Source organism: Ranitomeya imitator, chromosome 7 (assembly GCF_032444005.1).
Source record: "Ranitomeya imitator isolate aRanImi1 chromosome 7, aRanImi1.pri, whole genome shotgun sequence".
NCBI classification, from domain to species: Eukaryota; Metazoa; Chordata; class Amphibia; order Anura; family Dendrobatidae; genus Ranitomeya; species Ranitomeya imitator.
This window is the reverse complement of record NC_091288.1, coordinates 58103137-58124713: the sequence shown is the minus strand read 5'-3', so window position 1 is coordinate 58124713 and position 21577 is coordinate 58103137. Positions and strand designations below refer to the sequence as shown.

At 44.5% G+C, this 21577-nt stretch overlaps 1 protein-coding gene across 1 annotated transcript; it reads right to left on the bottom strand.

The window, feature by feature from the left end:
- Positions 1 to 1600: 1600 nt before the first annotated feature.
- NDUFA10 (NADH:ubiquinone oxidoreductase subunit A10) lies at positions 1601 to 21346 on the bottom strand. Its single transcript, XM_069733291.1, has 10 exons — positions 21195 to 21346; positions 17294 to 17462; positions 16971 to 17186; positions 15962 to 16048; positions 14324 to 14445; positions 14163 to 14242; positions 14007 to 14061; positions 4146 to 4231; positions 2638 to 2746; positions 1601 to 1866 (listed from the first exon to the last, which is right to left on the bottom strand). The coding sequence occupies exons 1-10, from the start codon at positions 21255 to 21257 to the stop codon at positions 1798 to 1800; spliced, it is 1056 nt and encodes a 351-aa protein (XP_069589392.1). The 5' UTR covers positions 21258 to 21346; the 3' UTR covers positions 1601 to 1797.
- Positions 21347 to 21577: the final 231 nt, after the last annotated feature.

Here is a 21577-nt window from a genome sequence, read left to right as displayed (position 1 = left end):
CCGTCGCCATAGGCAGGGAGGGGGTGGAGAGCTTCTGCCGCCTTGCATCAGAGGGGGGCTGCACGGACGCCGTACATATTTATGTCCAGCTATGCACCTGGCTCCAGGATTGGTAGATGGAGGGCTACTCCATGTGGTCACCTGCTATGGAGGGGGGGGATCAGAACGCGAAGGAACCGTCGCCCGTAAGGTGAGCTCAGGGCTGGCATCCAACGTTGCAGGAAAGGATACGGGAGGGACGCTCCACGTACTTGCCTGTTGATGATTCGGGGGAGATCGGAACCTAGAAAGGAACAGTTGCCCCCATTCGCTCCGTTAAGGGAAAAAATAGAATAAAAAGTAAAAATTAAAATAAAAACGGTGGGGTCTGAAACAGACCCAAGTGCCTCCTACAGAGTCAGACACTAAGCAAGAACTGGTTCACTTGGAGCCAGCAGGAGGGTGTATACTGCAGGGGAGGAGCTATTCTTTCTGTATTACTTAGTGTCCTCTTAGTGGCAGCAGCATAACACCCATGGTCCTGTATCCCCCAATAAGGCGTAGGAAAAAAGTATTTGCCCCCTTCCTGATTTCCTATTCTTTTGCATTTTTGTCTGAAATATTTCAGATCAACAAACAAATTTAAATATTAGACAAAGATAACACAAGTAATCACAGAATGCAGATTTTAAATGAAGGTCTTTATTATTAAGGGGAAAGGAAATAAAAACCTACAGGGCCCTGTGTGAAAAAGTGATGGCCCCCTCCTGTAAAACATAAATTAATTGTGGTTTATCACATTTTTGGGATGCGGAGTTCAATTTTCCTAGCCATACGCAGGCCTGATTACTGCTACAACTGTTCTCAATCAAGAAATCACTTAAATAGGACCTGCTTGTTCATTGGGTGACTATCAGCCTGTTAAGATGAGTCAATAGTCAGGAACCACGACCTTTTCTGGTCTTGGGGCCACATTGTCATCTATCTTAGATAGTTTTGGCATATCACAATTAAATGCTATAAATGCCTGATAAATGGTAGTCCAGAATGTAGAATGGGAATAGGGGTCCTCTTTACTCTATTTTTCTGGATTAACAAACGGGTCAAGTGACCCCATTCTCCTATTATTGATGGGGCACACAGATGACTTTGTCAACCCGCTTTTCTTTTGTTATGGAAACTGTATGTAAACAGCCACACACAGCCATTACTGAGACCAAATGGGGGCCGAATCCGGACTGCAGGTTGTGCAGTGTAAACCCTGGGTTACACACAGCAGAAAGCTTCGTGACCACATGTCACCACTGGCTCGTTTTGAAACCAAAGCCAGCCCCGACTATCGATCATCTGCAGCAGAAAAAGGGACTGGCTTAGCTAAAGATAAGAGGTTACGAACAACAATGGGAAACGTATGAATAAATTGACCATTAGGTATTACGACTCACCTTGTGAATAGGTTATGTCCCTACACACAATCTGTGCTGATAGTCACCCTGTTTAGTAACACACCCTATTGGACAGGGTGAGAGGTGGCATTAATGCACCACTGCGTGCCAGGGCTAGCACCCAGGTGTAATTCATGTAACTACAGCTAATGAAGCTACTGTAAAAACAATGACAATTTCAAAGAAAAGTTAGATATTTATTTATGGACTGACAAATGCATTAAATTACGTTTTTGGTGACATTCACCATCGCTTGCGGCTTCACCGTGACTGCTCCCTGATTGCAAATAGTCTAATGTAAAGAGTATTGCCAGTGAGTGGTGGAAACATTGATGGGAGCCGACGCCATGATCCAAAACGACTTCAAAATCATTCACTTAAACCAAATGTTCTTGTCCCCCATATCGGCATTGTATCCTTTTGTATATTTTCTTCCAGGCAGCTGCAAAAGGAAAAAAGTGATTAGTAACTCTTACATAGCACTAAAATGGTCAAAAGGTAACCCAAATATCTTCATATCTGTGCCCTTCTATTTAGTTGGTTGTGTCAGTCCCATGGAAAGCAGGGCGACCCTAAATATGGCTGATATTGTATCAGGAAAGCCGGCGGGGTAAATCTGCTTAGTTATGCGGTGATACGTTAGTGTGGGATGGATCATTGTAACCTGGCCGTTCAGGAGACATATTTCCGGTCACCAAGCTTTTCCTACAAACAGGACATAAGCAAGGCTGAAAAGTGACGCAAGAGTCATAGTATTTCTGGTGATTTTTTATTTTAGGAAATCTTTTAATTTCCATTCCTTTTTATTACATTTGGGGGGCAATGGTTACAGCTACTAGGAGGTTAACACTAAGTACGGCGTATCCTGCTGCATTAGCACAGGAAGTGTTGCTGTCCTTCTCCTTTGATTGGCTGCAGTGGTACGTGAACAGTGCGCCATCACAGGACCAAGTGATAACATGCTGTTCCAGGCACCATGATAGCTGCAGCCTAGCACGGACCATGACCTCCTGTCCCATTAGTGGAGCGGCCGCCGCTGGAGTCACGGGGTATAGGGCGAGTAAACAGCATTTTGATATTTTGTATCCGTCCCTTACTTCTTTCCCTTTAAATTCAGGCAACAGTTTTACAAATACTTTTAGGAGTTTTAAAAAGTCTCTTTAGCAAGAAGGCAAATTACAAATATCTGCAAATGAACAAAAAGGATTCTTACATCTCTGAACTGATAATAAAGCTTGTCGTAATCTAAGCCGCCAACTGTGATTTCTGGGACGAAGGTGGGCAGGTTGTAGAGATCAACAATATTGTATTTGTCCTGGACTCTAGAATTAAGATGGCACAAAAAGATGATACATTTATACATATTCACACCTTGCAACCATTCATATGAGATCATAAAGTTACATTAATATGTGCATAGAATAACCTAAAAAGCAGAAAAAAAATGTATCAAGTCCATCATTACTCAGCACGTGATATGTAATAAGGTGGAAGGTGCAGCAAACTCTCCACTGTGGTCATATTTCCCTGAAAAAACAAAAAAAAAAAAAACTAAGACCTGTCCTAAGCTGCAGTCTAATGAGTTCTTGGATCAAAATAACAGCAAATATTTGTTTCTGTAATTGACTTCGCCATCACTATTGCTCTCAGTACATCATGCCATGTATAACCTACTCTGTACCAGAAGGGATGACTCCTAGTCAGTTCTTTAAATAAACAGTTAATATGTTGTCCCATATAATATATAGATGTTGTCCATATCTGTCAATAAACCATCATAATAAGGGTCTTCAAATGTCACACCTAAGATGGAGCAGCCCAATCTGAGCAACATTTTCTTGAAAGAGGGCAATCATTGGATGAGACAAACTAAAACTGGTCGAAAGCAGAACATGTCAATGACCGATCCCATTTGTTATTTGTTCAAACATGAATGTGACCTGACCCAATACCACAGATACTTTTTTATGATTCCCCCATTGTTTTTTATCACATTTTTCATTAATGTTGAGCACTGTTTGATCCTCTGTTGGTTTATGTTTAAAATGTGGCATTTATAACGAAAGTAAGCCAAAAAAAGCCACCACCTGACATTTGCCACCCCTGCGCTGCCCCAGGGGCATTAAGTACAAATACTTAAAATTGGTTGGCCAAAATTGGGAAAAATGGGACACTAGTTGGTAATGCTTTAAAATAACAAATAAGAATTGCTTTCCTATTGAATCACCACCCCTCCGCTGCTCCAGCACCACCCCTCCGCTGCTCCAGCACCACCCCTCCGCTGCTCCAGCACCACCCCTCCGCTGCTCCAGCACCACCCCTCCGCTGCTCCAGCACCACCCCTCCGCTGCCCCAGCACCACTCCTCCGCTGCCCTAGCACCACCCCTCCGCTGCCCCAGCACCACCCCTCCGCTGCTCCAAGCAAGTCTGATTACAGGGCTGCATGCAACAGCTGCAGCCTTAGCGGTCTTGTGCAGTCTACCTCAATATCATCGCCGAGGCCAATGGCTGGCTTTAGCGATCATGTATCACAGACAGGATGTCACTGCTGCAGCCATGTAAACAAGAGCCGTGGGCAACAAAAGAGAGGCAGTAGTGAAAAATCCTTATCCGAGCTATCCATTAGCTAGCCTCCACTTTTTTTCAGACTCCTTTCAAAGAGTTGAAGAATCAATTATCCACCTAACCTTAGCAAGAATCAAGAATACAAAAACACTCACAGTATACGTAAATGATGGAAGGTGACGTCATTCTGGTCAATCCATGGAGCTTTAGTAATTTTTACTTGTTCAATGTCTTCTGCAATCTGCCAGGTAGATATATCTCAGTAGTGGGATAACGGAATACACATTTATACACAATAATGTAAAGGTTCATTAGTATTTTTGAAAATTAACAAACTTTAACCCTTTATGGATGCACATATTATGCCCCATTTGGACCTGACTTTTTTTATTTTTCAAAATAGGGATTTATGTGTACTCACCGTAAAATCCTTTTCTCCGAGCCATTCATTAGGGGACACAGACCGTGGGTGTATGCGGCTGCTATTAGGAGGCTGACACTAAGTGACACAAAAAAGGTTAGCTACTCCCCTGCAGTATACACCCTCCTGCTGGCTCTCAGTTAACCAGTTCGGTGCAAAAGCAGTAGGAGATCAATAATAACATATGAGAGTATATTATATCAAATTATATATGAGAGCATATATATATATATATATATATATAATGTGTATAGCATGTGAAATTATATATATGAGAGAACAGCATGTTAACTATAAAAAAACAAGCACAAACTAATAACGGGGCGGGAGCTGTGTCCCCCAATGAATGGCTCGGAGAAAAGGATTTTACGGTGAGTACACAAAAATCCCTATTTCTCCTTCGCCTCCTTGGGGGACACAGACCATGGGACATCCCAAAGCAGTCCCTGGGTAGGAACAACATCAGATCAGACCCTGTGTAACGCTACTTACAAGTGCGCCACCGTGGCCTGCAGAGTCCGACTGCCCAGACTCATGTCTGCGGAGGTCTGGGAATTATGGTGCTTCAAGAGTGCATGTGGGCTGGATGAACCCGCAAAGTTGACAGACGCGCTTTGCTGACGCCTGGTGTCTAGAACCCAAGGAACCTCGATCGATCAAATGGAGTAAAGATAGGCTGACGCCTAACACGTAAGGACTTCTGGATGTGTAAAGAATCTATCAGACCAACATGGCCGAAGACGCGGCTAAGCCCTTCCTGAAAAAACGCCAGGAAGCCCAAATGAGGTGTCCATCATCTCGAAGGATGCCGTCCTCAACACGTACTCACTCAGGGCTCTCACATTGTCCAGGGAATGTGGGACCCATTCCGTTTTGTGGACTGGAGATTAAAGAGAAGAAGGAAGAACGCTGCCCTCATAACAGTGGAAGTACGATACCCCTTTGGAAACAAGGGACGGGGACGGGCTGAGGACAACCTTGCCTTGATGGAAATAAGGAAAAAGATCTGAAGGAACAGAGCGGCCAGCTCCAAAGACTCGTCTGAATTGACCTGGACAACGCGGATGTCCAGGATCACTGGGGACTTCCTGTTTCCTAAAGACCCTTGGAACTAGTGGAAAAGGCGAAAAGGAGCTGGTATCACAGAAGAACCAGAGCATGCACTACGATGGCTATTGGGTCTCGAAGCCGAATCATGAACTCGAGTACATTGGCGTTCAGGTTGGATGCCATCCAATCTACATCTGGAGTGCTCCAGTGAAGGCAGATATGTTGGGAGACTTCCGGATGAATTTCCCACTCACTTGATGCGAGACCCTGGCGGCTGAAGAGAAGCTACCGCCCAGAGCTGTACTCCTGGAATGAGTACTGCCGAGATCACCGGATGATAGATCTCGGCCCATCAGAGAGGGTGAGGTACGTAGGGTCAAGGTGTCTCACCGTGAGTACCTGCTAGATGATAGATGTATTGCACAGCCGTGATAATATCCAACTGAATTTGGATGGGAAGACCTGCCAGAGAGCATTGGGCGTGCTGTAGGCGCAGAGGTACCGTTGGGATCCCCAGAAAAAACTGATCGGGAGACTGGATTCCCGAAATAACCAGAGGCCTTGAGTTGGGACGCTCCATAGTTACTAGCAACCATTGAACCAGAAGAAGGGATCTCCCCCAGATGAGAAAGACGCTCAAAGATTACCCTTTGGAAACCTGTTTGACCTGTAGAAAAAAACAAGCGGAACGAAGGGAACTGCCTCCATTGCTATTATTCTACCCAAGGATACTCATAGCAAATCGGATGGAATGAGGGCAGGTATGGACCGGGGCTGAAATTCAGCCCTGTCTTGAGGACCCGCTTCTTTTAACGACGTAGCAGAAGAGATAGCCCACGACCAGACAGGCCGTTCTGGCATTTGCCTGAATTGCCTTATGGCCATTCCGGCCTGGAATTAGGGGATGAGTGACCAAGTGCGGGGCTCCCTGTTGAAGGACCACGGCCTTGTTTCAAGGGAGGATTCCAACCCTGTGGAAGTGTCCAGAATCGTCCTTAAAAAGGATATCTGCTGGGCTGGAAATGAGGAAGACCTGACAGTCTATCCGCTAGCCCAGGTGAGGAAGGGTATCGTAAGGTACATATGTATATAGACGGGCTCAGCGTAATCCTGGAAGTACGGCTGGAAGTCGAACAGATAGGAGAGGACGGGCTCGCACCTAGAGTGCCAGAGGGGCATGACAGTCGTCATGATAATGGCGAACACTTTGGGAGCAGTAGCAAAGCCGGAGGGCAAGGTCGTGACTTGTGAAGGTAAGCATCCCGAATGTCGATGGATGCCAGAAAAAAACTCCAGCTTTTCCTATTGAAGTGATGGCCGAGTGGGGGAACTCCATCTAAAGGAGGATGACCTTTTCGAAGCTTGTTAGAAGTTTGAGTTACAGGATAGGTCTTACCTTTCGGTCGTCTTTTTGGAACCAAGAACCCTCAGATCTAGACTGTCCTGGACAACCCTTCTACTGTTGGTTGGATCTATAGGACCCGGCTATCCTTTGTGCCCACGTGGGGAACACTCCCAACTACTCACCAAATAAGCGACCACTCTTTAAGGGAGTGATGACAGAGGTTTTTTTTTTTTCTAAACGCAGAGTATGCTTCCGTTCTCTGATCCATAAAGCTGAATGAAATAGGATTCGCTGCAGACAGCGCCGCGCAACTAACCGCATTCAAATAGGCATGCACCAGAAAAGCCTCCCGCTCAAGAGATTTGAATGGCCCGCTGTACTGTCTCCGGAGGAGAGATAATTGATCTGGAACAAACAAATATAGACGAACACTGGAACCATCAATAACAAAAAAAACTTCATAGACCAAGCACCCTATGGTGAGGTGTATAGCATATTTTACATAGGACACTCCTATGTGTTGCGGACACTACTCAGTCTTCCTGTAAATGAAAGTAGCTAAGGTGTCCGACCAGTAGACCATTGGTCTGGTAACCCGTGTGGGCTAAGGAAGGGTAAAGCGCTGAACCCGATGCCACAAGACGGAACGAGTCATTGTCTGACAGTCCATGGTATTTTTAAAAGATGATCCATCGGGCAGGAATACTGGCAGGTGCCAGGTAGCGAAGTGCGCGGTTGCATCCGCCAGGTGAGGAAAAGAACCCATCTCTTGAGTTGCTGCCGTCTTTGAATGTGCAGAGATAAAAAGGATGAACTCTCAATCAACCAACTTCTTAACAGGGAGGTGGAGAGGAATCGTCCACCTCCTCGCATCATCCTCTAAAAAGTGGCGATGCAGAGGGGAACTGCTCGGACGTCAAAAAGAAAGGCATCTGTACATCTATGGGGATCAAGTCCCCTGGAGGGCCTGGTTGACATCAGCAAAAAATAGCAAAATCTGTACTTCAATTATATTCAACAGATAAACCCACTAAATAATATCAATAAATACAGCACAAGTGGAAATAAAACATAACTTTTACTAAATATGGATAAAAGTCAAAACAAAGTCACCCAAAAGTGATATATAACACATGGGGTAAGGTCTCAACTATGAAACCAAAAAACCCCTATTAGGATTCAAAAACACTCCGCCTGCAGAGGCACTTGCGGAGGAAAAGCAGACCAAAGTATGGTTCAAACGCTAACTGCCAGAAACAAATACATATGAGTCGGAGAGCAATACTCCATACAGATGGTTGCATGTGAAAAAATTATCACAGAATGACAAGACATGGCACCTATAACACGGTGTCACTAATAATTATAAAATAAGAAATGGAAAACGGAACGATCTCACCGATTCCAAGATGCATGAACAGGAGTACCGGAAAACCTCTGGTCAGAGAATACTTTGGAGTTTGATGAGAAGAGACGACAATGCCCTGTCATTCCCTATGGGGCTATCAGTAACCTATCCCCAGAACTCCTGCCCTTACAAGGGCAGTCCACAGCTACCCCTGTATCAACATGCCCTGCACTCTCCCTGTGGTCAGTCCCGACGCGTTTCCTCCAAGCCAATCATCAGGGGACCTGCTTGTTTAGAGAGATAAGTGCCTACGTGCTCAAAAAGGGAGACATTAGTTTCTGCCACCCCCTATGCTATCCTGCCGTCTTTGAATGTGCAGAGATAAAAAGGATGAACGTTCAATCAACCAACCTCTTAACAGGGAGGTGGAGAGGAATCGTCCACCTCCTCGCATCATCTGCTAAATAGTGGCGATGCAGAGGGGAACTGCTCGGACGTCAAAAAGAAAGGCATCTGTACATCTATGGGGATCAAGTCCCCTGGAGGGCCTGGTTGAAATCAGGCCCGGTGGTAGCAGAGTATACGTAGAGGGGACAACTCCATGTGCTCATTTGATGATGGTGTGAGGAGATCAGAATCCTTTGAAGGACCTGTCGCCGCGAGTATACGTGGAGGCGATACTCCATGTGCTCATTTGATGCTGGTGTGAGGAGATCGGTGTCCTTTGAAGGACCCGTCGCCCTTAAAAAAAACAGTTAAACCAGGCATGGCATCTCATGACGCTTGAAAAAGAGTCTGTTTCTAGAACAAGTCCATTTGCGATTATTCATGGTGTTTATCATTGAGCTACCATGGTGCTCGCCAGCGAGTCGCTTATCCGGACGCTTGCTGTCCAGGAAAATTGCAAATGCACTACTAAGGGTTTCTGTTTTTGAGGGACCCTGCGTAATCTAGAGGAAAACCTTGTCAAATTAGAGATTGTGGCCTAAATGGGCGAATCGATCCTGTTCTGAGGCTCTGGCGAGTCCAGATCCAAGGCAATGTCTGATTCATTTGCGGAGTCTTGTTCCGTTTCTAGAATACATGTGGCCCCTGCTAGCCTAAAGCTCCCATGTAGGGGAGGATCTATGTATATTGGTCTTGTGAGCACTTCAAACCAGAGGGTTCACTCTCTCGTCAGAGAAGCCATGGATTACGCCAGATGCGAAGCCCCTTGGGGGGAACTAGGTGCTCTGGGAAGAGCTGGGATCAGTGGCGGCGGAGGGCTCTTGTGTTCGTTTGAGCGAAGTACTCTGTTAAAGGCGGCCGGGTTCTGGCTGGTCATGACTTTAAGAGCAGAGAAAACTGGTCATGAGTCTCTTTAAAATAGCGAAGAAGATGGCCGCCGAGAATAGAGTTCTCGTCCTGAATGAGAGGCGCCTGAATAGGGAGGCAGAGCCTGAAGCGCGGCCTAGCAGGGGGCGGAGATCCGGGTTGCGGCCTACACAAACCCGAAGCCGGGGGCTAAATTTTTTAAGCCGGCTGGCGCCGAACGAGGGAAAACGAAGAAAGAAGCCGCCGGTTGGGCAGAGCCCTCCAACCGCTCGAGCCCCGGCACGTATTGTTTTGTTCAGCAGGTCAGAAAATAGAAAGAGATCCTGTGCTGTTGCTGCTGTTTGGACGGTGCAGGGATAAGAAAAGTCCTCAATCCATCGTCCGCCTCCTTGTACCATCCGCTTTTAATAGTGGTGGTGCAGTGGGGGCTGCTCAGACGCCACGCTGGAAAGTGCCGCTGAACAGCCGAGGGTAAAACCTGGTGGGCAGGGCTGAATGTCCGGCAATAGGCCTGGCTGCAGAAGAGGATACTGGAGGTGAAACTCCAGTGCTCGTCTGATAAGGGTGGGGGGAGATCGGTGCCCATGAAGGGGCCCGTCGCCCCTAGAATCAGCTCAGGCAGTGGCTTCCCACGTCGCAGGAGAGGATACGGAGAGGTGAAACTCCCGTGATCGCCTGTTGTTGGTTCGGTGAGATCGGAACATGAAAGAATCTGTCGTCCCATTCGTCCGTTGTAAAGGTAGAAAGAGTTTCTGGGGTCTGAATGGCAGACCCGTCCGTGTGCCTCCTACGGACACTAAGCAAGAACTGGTTAGCTGAGAGCCAGCAGGAGGGTATATACTGCAGAGGAGGAGCTAACCTTTTTTGTATCACTTAGTGTCAGCAGCATACACCCACGGTCTGTGTCCCCCAATGAGGCGAAGGAGAAAAGCATTATTTGTATTTTTCTGTTGATGTGGAATTGTTTTTTTGAGCCATGAGTTGTAATTTTACTGGTGTTACTTTGGGGGTACACAATTTATATTATGAATTGATTACTTTTTTCTTTTTATTAAGATGCAAAAATAACAGAAATTTTACCATTTTTCGGTGTTTTTTTTGTTTTTTTTTTAGATTTTGGTTTTACAGCACTCACAGTATGGTATAAATGACATATTTTTGCAAGTAGACATAAGGAGATACCAGGTTTCCATATTTTATTACTTTTGCACAATAAAAACAATATTTTTTTAAAAAATTGTTTTTGTGGCTCCATTTTCTGTGAGCCATAACTTTCATTTTTCTCCAGATGTAGCTGTATTAAGGCTTACTTTTTTAGCACGATGAGTCTACTTTTTTAGTCAATATTATTTTGGAGCACCTGACTTTTTAAAGCGGTCTTTATTCCATTCTTTGAGATGGATGAACATTAAAAAATAAAATCTATTTTGCCATCATGTTTTATTTTATTTTTCACAGTAAAGTTTAAACAGTGTGACTAATTTATAGCCCAGATCATTCAGACATGGTGACATCAATTACCTGTCACTTTTTTTTTACCTTTGTTGAAGAAAAAAATAGTTAACAGTTTTACCAGTTTCTTTTAATCTCTTATTTTTACTTTTTTATTTATCCTCCCACTCTGGGACTTGAATTTGCTCATATTAAACACAGCAATATTTCAGTTTTGCATTATATTAGGCCCAGCCTCACACAGATTCTAGCAATTGTGATTGGAAGACAGTTTGGAGGTAATTTTTAGACCCTCAGCTGCCATATTAACACATCTGCAGCCTGTGATTGCACATGAGGGACGGGCAGAGGAAGCCTCTCCTCTGTCTAGCTACTTAAAATGCCCCTATCGTCATTGATGGCGATATCTAAAGGGTGAACCTGTTTTGTCTGAAATTAGATTTGGTCCTGACAGTTGCAGGTTGTGCTCATACTGCTGATCTCGTGGGTGCTGGAGGTTCATCTGCGAGATCAGCGCAACAAAAATGTACATAATGGTGCAGGAACAAGACACGACCATGACTTACATTTGATTTTTCGGTCTTTAAAAGGATTGTCCACCGTGGGAACTTTTTAATTTTATTTTACTTGTAAGCATGTATTTTGGACTAAAAATAATTTTTGTAATTGGGTTACATTAAAAATGTTGCACCATTTGATTTTTACAGGCTCACTGTTTCCCTGCGCAACTTTGATGTGGTCATGAATCAGCTAAGAGGAGTTCTGAAAAATACAAACTCTCCTGTCATTCTGCAGCCGGCAATAAACAGTGTGACACAGAAGTTATAGAAGTCAAACGGTGCAATATTCTGCAAAAGCTTGCTATATATTATATATAGATAGATAAATAGATATAGTTTTTCATAACTTTTCATTTTTGTGCCCTTAAATCAGAGAGTTGTGTCACACAAAATGGTTAATAAATAATATTTCCATATGTTTATTTACATCAGCACAATTTTTTAAACTTTTTTTTTTTATTAGGAAGTTAGATGGGTTAAAAGTTTAACAGTGACATGTCAGAAAATACCCAAAAGTGACACCATTCCAAAAACTGCACCCCCCTCAAGGTGTATGTGTGATCCCAGCCTAACACTTCAGGTGCTTCACAGTAATTAATGCCATGTGAAACAAAAAAAATGTACATTTCACTTTTTTTTTTTTTTTTTCACAAATTGAGGCTAAAGTTACATTTAATTTTTTTTCACAAGGGTAACAGGTAAATGGACCCCAAAAAATTGTGCAATATCTCCTGAGTACGCCAATATCCCCATATGTGGGGAAAAACTACTGTTTGGGTGCACGGCAGGGCTTGGAAGGGAAGGAGTGCTATTTGACTTTCTGAATGGAAAATTGGCTGGAATCGATAGACGTCATGTGGCGTTTGGAGAGCTCCTGATGTGCCTAAACAGTGGCGAACCTCTCACAAGTCACCCAAGTCTAGTGGAAACTAGACTGCCGAAGGAATTTATCTAGATGTGTGGTGAGCACCTTGAACGCCCAGATGCTTCACAGAAGTTTATAACAATGAGCCATGAAAATAATTAAAAAAAAAACATTTTTTTCCACAACAATATTCTGCTAATTTTTTATTTTCACAAAGCGAATAGAATAAAATGGAACCCAAAATGTATTGTGCAATTTCTCCCGAGTACGTCAATACCCCACATGTGGGGGGGAAAGCTACTGTTTGGGAGCACAGCAGGGCTCTAAAGGGAAGGAGTGACGGTTTGGAGCGCAGACTCTGATGGAATGGTCTGCACGCACCATGTCACGTTTGCAGAGCCCCTGATGTGCCTAAACAAGTGGAAATCCCCCACAAGTGATCCCGTTTTGGAAACTACACCCCTCACGGAATTTATCTGGACACATAGCTTTATAGTAATGATTATAATGCTTTTGATTTTACTGGTGTATGAATTTATAATATGGTGGCATGTGTAAGTTGTGTGGAGTACATCAGATTATAAAAGTGTGTTGTGTTAACAGGGTAAAAACTAATTTTATTCATTTATGGACATATGGTACGGAGATTTGAAGCAGTCCTTAATGTAAAGGCCAGGTTTCACAATTGTAAAGTGTGTCTTTTCGTATTCCCCTCTGGGAGAATACTCTGCACTTTTTTTGTGATCTTCTCTTCTTCGCTGTTTGGGGAACCTCTCCGGGAAAATATTAACCTGGTACGACACGGGCACTATCAGTTTCTGAAGTGCCAAAAATTAGGGCCTTGATGACTCCCTCCTGAAACGAAGGAGGGTCCGAGTATTGTCTGTACAACGTACACAGACAATTTTTTTGTACCATACTATAACTTAACACATGGCACTGAATGGTTTGAGGACCTGATCTGAAAAATCTACACCCCACATGTACTTATTATAATCCAAGATTCAATCTGGCTTTGGGACTTGTGTTGTGGTACCTCGGACAGTGGCATGGGAGCTGTTGTCAAGGTGTTTGGTTGTCAAGATATGGACATCCCTTTTGTCCTTATACTTGACCACCAGCATGTTGTCGCTGCATTGGGCTCTGCCTTTCGCCTTTTCTCACTAATTGCCCAATTAGCGGCTTAGGGAGGCCTTGCTGATTTTTTTTTTTTTTGCACAGTGCCACGTGCAACTGTACCTCTAACAGAGAGGGCCTTGAAGAGCAGGATGCCCACACAATTTTCCTACTCGCCTTCAGGATGGGGGGGGGGCAATCTGAATGTCCACTTTCCCTCGTAGACCCCAAGCCTTTGGGTGCACCATGAAGGGAAACACCGAGTCAAGACAGGGATAGGGGAAAACAGAGACACGGGTTTAGGCAATGAACACAGCTGGACAAATCAGGATATACCTGCGTCAGCTACACACGCCGAAGGCAGAACTATAACTGACATGGTCTGCAGGACACAGCAGGGATAAATAGCAAACCTCAGACAAGACTGAAGCTAAGAAAGTTAACCCCCGCCATGACCAGACCGGAAAAAGGGGAAGACAGGACTCAAAACCCGGTCTGGATCATGACACTTTTGGCTGATTAACAGTTGAATATAAATTCCTTACCTGCTCCACATTCTCTGATTGAGCACTGCTATACTGCAATACCTCTGATGTCTCACTAGAGTGGAAAAATATAAAAAAAAAAAAAAAACAATGACGACATCAGGTAAGAAATCAATAAAGGGCACAAAGACTTATAGAAAACGTTTACATTCTCACCCGATTTGTGGAAGGAAGGATGTTTTGTATACATCCTCAATATTTTGCAGGTAAGATAGCTCAACTTTCTTCTCAATTGTCTAAAAGAACAGGAAAAAAGACATGTAGCAGACATTATACCGATGTCACTTGAAAAAAAAAAAAAATCACAAGTTATTTACATTTCCTCTGTCTTGTATTTTCTTGTATACATCGGCCGCTGGAACGTCCACATATATAACTATGTGGGGAGGCAGGAACTCGTCAATGCTCACTTTCTTGATCTCGTTATAATGATTCACGCCTGAGAAAAATAAGGAAAATCAATAATTGACATTCATAAATAGAACTTAATTTCAATAGTAACAAACTACACTTATTTTTTCACTAATCACTAGAACAAGAAACTTTGTAATATATCTTATCAAAGAAACAGGTTTCTTTCTGCGCTTAGTCATTTCTTGTGTCTCCTGCACTACTCATGCCTGCTAAAAACAACTTTAAAAAGGGTTGTCTGGGACTTTTGTATTGATGACTTATCATAAGGGTGCAGTCAGATGGCTTTATAAATCAGAGCGAGGTTGGGACGTAGTCCGGAAACCGGCCGGCAGCCCTCTTGACCTGTGTGTGACAGCTGCATAGAAATACATCAAGCTGTCACGCTCTGGTCGGGAGAGCTGCTGGCCAGTCCACGCACTGCGATCCAATGTTTATATGGCTGTCTGATTGCACCCTTAGGATATGTCATCAATATCAGATTGGTGGGGGGTCCGACACCAGGCACCTCCGCTGATCAGTTGTTCCTGGCGCCGGCCATATTTGATCAGGTGCGGAACAGAGCAGCATATCTCCATCAGCTGTATAGTAGTCACAGTGGGGTACTGAACATTCACCCCTTCATTTGAATAGTGGCAGATGTGTAATACCCGGCAGCAGCCACTATACAGTTGACAAACATGAGTACAGTTCCTATAAAAGCTTTTGGAGAGGGGAGTGGGAAGAAGCTGAAGGGGGAAAAATTGCCAAAACTGTAAGATATAGCTCACACAATGTCATGTACACACACCAGCATGCATTAAAAGTCAAATGACAATGCCCATAGAAGTCCAGTGTAGTTAGATGAGCTTTAGATATTAATTTGATGCAACTTTCCCTCTCTGTACTATGAGCTTTAGTAAATTTATGCACAAATTTCACAAAATACCTAATCTATAGTTATTTAGTGCTCCAAAGCACAAAAATTTGTATTTTATTTACGTGCAAAATAGGCTCTCACATGCACTTGTGGGTGAATCATTGCACCTATCGTCCTCAGATTCTCTTTGATTCTTTCCAACGGCACTGCTCCCATTTCTTGACTGACAAGGGAGAGCAGAGGAGACGTCGAGCAACAGAGTCCTTGTCTCCACTGTCAATAAAAAACTGCACAGATACGACCGCCGGCGCACAGATACGACCGCCGGCGCAGATACGACCGCCGGGGCACAAATACGACCCCTGGTGCACAGATACAACCGCCGGGGCACAAATACGACCGCCGGGGCACTCGAGAGCTTAACTGGCACATGAATAAAATACAAATATTTAGGGGCATCATATGATGACAGACTAGGAATCCTTGTAAATGTGTTACCATGGTCCATCCCACAGTGCCTCAGCTTTCATATGCACATTATCACTGACACATACCCTCGAGACAAAGGGGGCAATACTTACAAGTCTGCTGCAAGATAATAGGAATTACACAGGAGGCGGCATTAGAATCACGACATAGAAGTATTGAGGCAAACAGAAGCATGCTTCATCTGGAATCTACTCACATTCTTTGCGGATATATTTGCTTTTGTACATGGCGTCAAGGAAAACATAATCACTGAAGGCGGAGCGCTCCAAAACCACCCCCTGACCTAAGGAAGAAAGAGCAAGCACTCCAATTATCTCCACTACATTCCTCTATATACTAAACTAGACCGGTCTTAAAAAGTGTGCAAGAACACTGTAGAGACGACAGCACTATTGGGAACCCCTTTAAGCTCCAGATACTGATGGTCCCCGATGTCATTTGTCCTAAGGAGAATGAAAGTAGCAGCAATGAGGGCTTTCAGCTATGACAATCCATCGGAACTTGTGACGGCACAGCACTTAATCTTAATAATCCAGACGTCTATTTTCAATAGGCAAGGAGACATAGGCTATTATCTTTAGGTTGACTATTGAATTTGTGTGCTTTTCTTTGGTTGGTCAAGAAACACAGACTATTGTTCGTATGAGCCTGGATGTTGACTCTTGAGTTGCTGTTTTCTGCAGCTCATTGTCTGCTATTTTTGAGGGACAGGACCTAAGGTAATTGAGCGATTGATGTTTGATACTATGTTGATTACCCATTGTATCAATCCATGTAGCTTGTTGACCTGCAAACACTGAAGGACATACTATGCACATTGATTAACTACTCAAAGAATGACAGTTAAACTCATCCCACCTCCCCCCTGACCTGAGAATAATAACCTGAACCACAGATGTGGGTATAAAAAGGGATTTCTATCGTTCTGCAAGAAGAATCAGAGGATCTTCACAGAAACTAACCTCGTGATCACATGATTTAAATGCCACCGTCAGTGACAGACAGCGGAATTTAAAGAGTTAAACATCAGCGATAGGAGATAGCTCGGGTTGCCGCTGTTACAGGTTGTGAAATATAGTCAGTATTTGTGAGGCATGGTGCGGACTCAGCTACTGAGCCAACCTTCTCCATACTTGGGGACCCGATGTAGGACATACTATTACATTCCAAATTGAGAAGGGATTAAAATGACATCTTTTATGTACCTGTGCTCAGCAGATGATCCAGGGCATCAGAATACTGCAGCATGCGCATACTGTACATCCATATTTGCATGCGGTATGCGTTCCCATCTGAACACTTGGGGTCCTCATAGAACTTCTCCAGGCTGTAGAGGCCACAGAACTTGTCTGGCAGCTTGCCGGTATCACCAGTGATTTTGTTTGCATAGTTCTGATCAGCTTCCGGCATATATTTCATACCTGGGCAAAGGAAGAAAAATCAAAACTGTCATTACTCCAGCATTAGCTAGTCAGGAAGCAAAGCAATCATATGTCTGTACACCACAGAGATTGCTCTCTAATCTCACCCAGTTTCTCAGCCAGCGCCTGAGCAAGTTTGCCTTTGCCAGAAGCTAAGTTTCCATCAACGGTTATAATTTTGCTGTTAGGCCCAAACCGCTTGGTGGTCCTCTCACCCAGCATGTATGCCAGGTAGCCATATTTCAGACCGTGTCTTGAGCTCACATGGAGCTGGGCCTGTTTTAAACGCAAACAAAAAACAGCTGAGGATTATTTAAGAGCCGTTCCTAATAGACAAAGCAGCACATCTCGCCACCGAGCTTCAGAAAGCAAAATCCATAGTGACATTTGCAGCGCTGGTGAAGATACAGCGCAGGTCCTCTATGCAGAAAATTCTGTAAAATCTAATCCACAACACTTATTGCAAGATGCAGTGTATTTTTCACCCAAATATCCACCCCATGTTAACCCTGTGGAAACATAGCCATCAATTATAGTATGGAAAATATTAACAATAAAAGGATGAAAAATACAGATTGCTGTTAAATATAACAAGATGCAACATTACATGAACGTTGGGAGCCTCCAAATCACACTGACAGCTATGAGTGTATATACAGTACAGCACCGATCACACTGATCACTATGTGTATATGTACAGTACAGCACCGATCACACTGATAGCTATGTGTATATGTACAGTACAGCACTGATCACACCGACAGCTATGTGTATATACAGCAGTACAGTATATACACCGATCACACTGATAGCTATATGTATATGTACAGTACAGCACTGATCACACCGACAGCTATGTGTATATACAGCAGTACAGTACAGTATATACACCGATCACACTGATAGCTATGTGTATACAGTACTGATCACACTGACAGCTATGTGTATATACAGTACAGCACCGATCGCATTGATAGCTATTTGTATATACAGTACAGCACAAATCACACTGATAGCTATATGTGTATATACAGTACAGCACCGATCACACTGATAGCTATATATATGTATATACAGTACAGCACCGATCACACTGATAGCTATATGTGTATATACAGTACAGCACCGATCACACTGATAGCTATATGTGTATACACAGTAAAGCACTGATCACACTGACAGCTATGTGTATATACAGTACAGCACTGATCACACTGGCAGCTGTGTATATATACGCACACACATACAGTACAGCACCGATCACACTGACAGCTATGTGTGTACATACAGTACAGCACCGATCACACTGACAGCTTTGTGTACATACAGTACAGCACCGATCACACTGGCAGCTGTGTGTACATACAGTCCAGCACTGATCACACTGACAGCTGTGTATATATAGTACAGCACCGATCACACTGACAGCTATGCGTGTACATACAGTACAGCAATGATCACACTGACAGCTGTATATATATATATATATATATATATATATATATATATAGTACATCACCGATCACACTGACAGCTATGTGTGTACATACGGTACAGCACCGATCACACTGACAGCTATGTGTGTGTGTGTACATACAGTACAGCACTGATCACACTGACAGCTGTGTATGCAGGACAGCACTGATCACACTGACAGATGTGTGTATATACAGTACAGCACCGATCACACTGACAGCTGTGTGTATATATACAGTACAGCACCGATCACACTGGCAGCTGTATATATATACAGTACAGCACCGATCACACTGACAGCTGTGTGTACATACAGTACAGCACCGATCACACTGGCAGCTGTGCATACATACAGCGCCGATCACACTGGCAGCTGTATGTATATACAGTACAGCACCGATCACACTGACAGCTGTGTGCACATACAGTACAGCACCGATCACACTGACAGCTGTGTGTACATACAGTACAGCACCGATCACACTGACAGCTGTGTACATACAGTACAGCACCGATCACACTGGCAGCTGTGTGTACATACAGTACAGCACCGATCACACTGACAGCTGTGTGTACATAAAGTACAGCACCGATCACACTGGCAGCTGTGTGTACATACAGTACAGCACCGATCACACTGGCAGCTGTGTGTATATACAGTACAGCACCGATCACACTGACAGCTGTGTGTACATAAAGTACAGCACCGATCACACTGGCAGCTGTGTGTACATACAGTACAGCACCGATCACACTGGCAGCTGTGTGTATATACAGTACAGCACCGATCACACTGACAGCTGTGTGTGTATATACAGTACAGCACCGATCACACTGGCAGCTGTGTATATATATATATATATACAGTACAGCACCGATCACACTGACAGCTGTGTGTACATACAGTACAGCACCGATCACACTGGCAGCTGTGCATACATACAGCGCCGATCACACTGGCAGTTGTATGTATATACAGTACAGCACCGATCACACTGACAGCTGTGTGTACATACAGTACAGCACCGATCACACTGACAGCTGTGTGCACATACAGTACAGCACCGATCACACTGACAGCTGTGTGTACATACAGTACAGCACCGATCACACTGGCAGCTGTGTGTACATACAGTACAGCACCGATCACACTGACAGCTGTGTGTACATAAAGTACAGCACCGATCACACTGGCAGCTGTGTGTACATACAGTACAGCACCGATCACACTGGCAGCTGTGTGTATATACAGTACAGCACCGATCACACTGACAGCTGTGTGTACATAAAGTACAGCACCGATCACACTGGCAGCTGTGTGTACATAAAGTACAGCACCGATCACACTGGCAGCTGTGTGTACATACAGTACAGCACCAATCACACTGGCAGCTGTGTGTATATACAGTACAGCACCGATCACACTGACAGCTGTGCGTACATACAGCACCGATCACACTGACAGCTGTGTGCACATACAGTACAGCACCGATCACACTGACAGCTGTGTGTATATACAGTACAGCACCGATCACACTGACAGCTGTGCGTACATACAGCACCGATCACACTGACAGCTGTGTGTATATACAGTACAGCACCGATCACACTGACAGCTGTGTGCACATACAGTACAGCACCGATCACACTGACAGCTGTGTGTATATACAGTACAGCACCGATCACACTGACAGCTGTGCGTACATACAGCACCGATCACACTGACAGCTGTGTGCACATACAGTACAGCACCGATCACACTGACAGCTGTGTGCACATACAGTACAGCACCGATCACATTGACAGCTGTGTGCACATACAGTACAGCACAGCACCGATCACACTGGCAGCTGTGTGTACATACAGTACAGCACCGATCACACTGACAGCTGTGTGTACATACAGTACAGCACCGATCACACTGACAGCTGTGTGTACATACAGTACAGCACCAATCACACTGACAGCTGTGTGTACATACAGTACAGCACCGATCACACTGGCAGCTGTGTGTACATACAGTACAGCACCGATCACACTGACAGCTGTGTGTACATACAGTACAGCACCGATCACACTGACAGCTGTGTGTACATACAGTCCAGCACTGATCACACTGACAGCTGTGTATATATAGTACAGCACCGATCACACTGACAGCTATGCGTGTACATACAGTACAGCAATGATCACACTGACAGCTGTATATATATATATATATATATAGTACATCACCGATCACACTGACAGCTGTATATATATATATATATATATATAGTACATCACCGATCACACTGACAGCTGTGTATGCAGGACAGCACTGATCACACTGACATGTGTGTACATACAGTCCAGCACCGATCACACTGACAGCTGTGTGTGTATACAGTACAGCCCCGATCGCTATATGTGTAGGAATACACCGCACCGGAGGCTGCAGCACATTACAATGACAGGAGTGAGGACGCGGCTGCGGACCCTGCACCCAGCATCTCCATTCCCAGCTATTGTAAGCCGCAGACCGCTCCTCACCACACACAGGACGCCGGTTCTCCCGGTAACTGTCAGGCCACGGAGCACCGTACTCCCGAACATGTTTCTGCCCTTCCCGGGACAACCTGCGCCGGGGTCCTTCCAAGAACCGACGCACGAAAGTGACGTCACGGGCTGTCCGCACTGCCGCCTGCTCTGTCCATATAGTTCTGGTTACAGCAGTGGTGTGAGGTCTGCAGTGAGGGATCTCGGGATATGTAGTGTTATGTCAGGCTGTGCACAGCAGACGTGTATCTATCGCCCTCTAGTCGCAGCCAGCCGCACTGCACCGCTCCGGGTACTCCTATGGTTGCTCCTTTTCAGACTTGAAAAATTCACACAGTACAAAAGAGATTTTCTGTGGTAACTGCAGCAATAAGCAA

Excerpts from the sequence above, each read along its gene's own strand:
- NDUFA10 (XM_069733291.1), bottom strand. The coding sequence starts at position 21,257 with ATGTTCGGGAGTACGGTGCTCCGTGGCCTGACAGTTACCGGGAGAACC. Across the intron at positions 4,232-14,006 it reads AATCAGAGAATGTGGAGCAG|ATTGCAGAAGACATTGAACA; the intron begins GTAAGGAATTTA and ends TCTACCTGGCAG. Across the intron at positions 1,867-2,637 it reads TTTATTATCAGTTCAGAGAT|CTGCCTGGAAGAAAATATAC; the intron begins GTAAGAATCCTT and ends TTCCTTTTGCAG.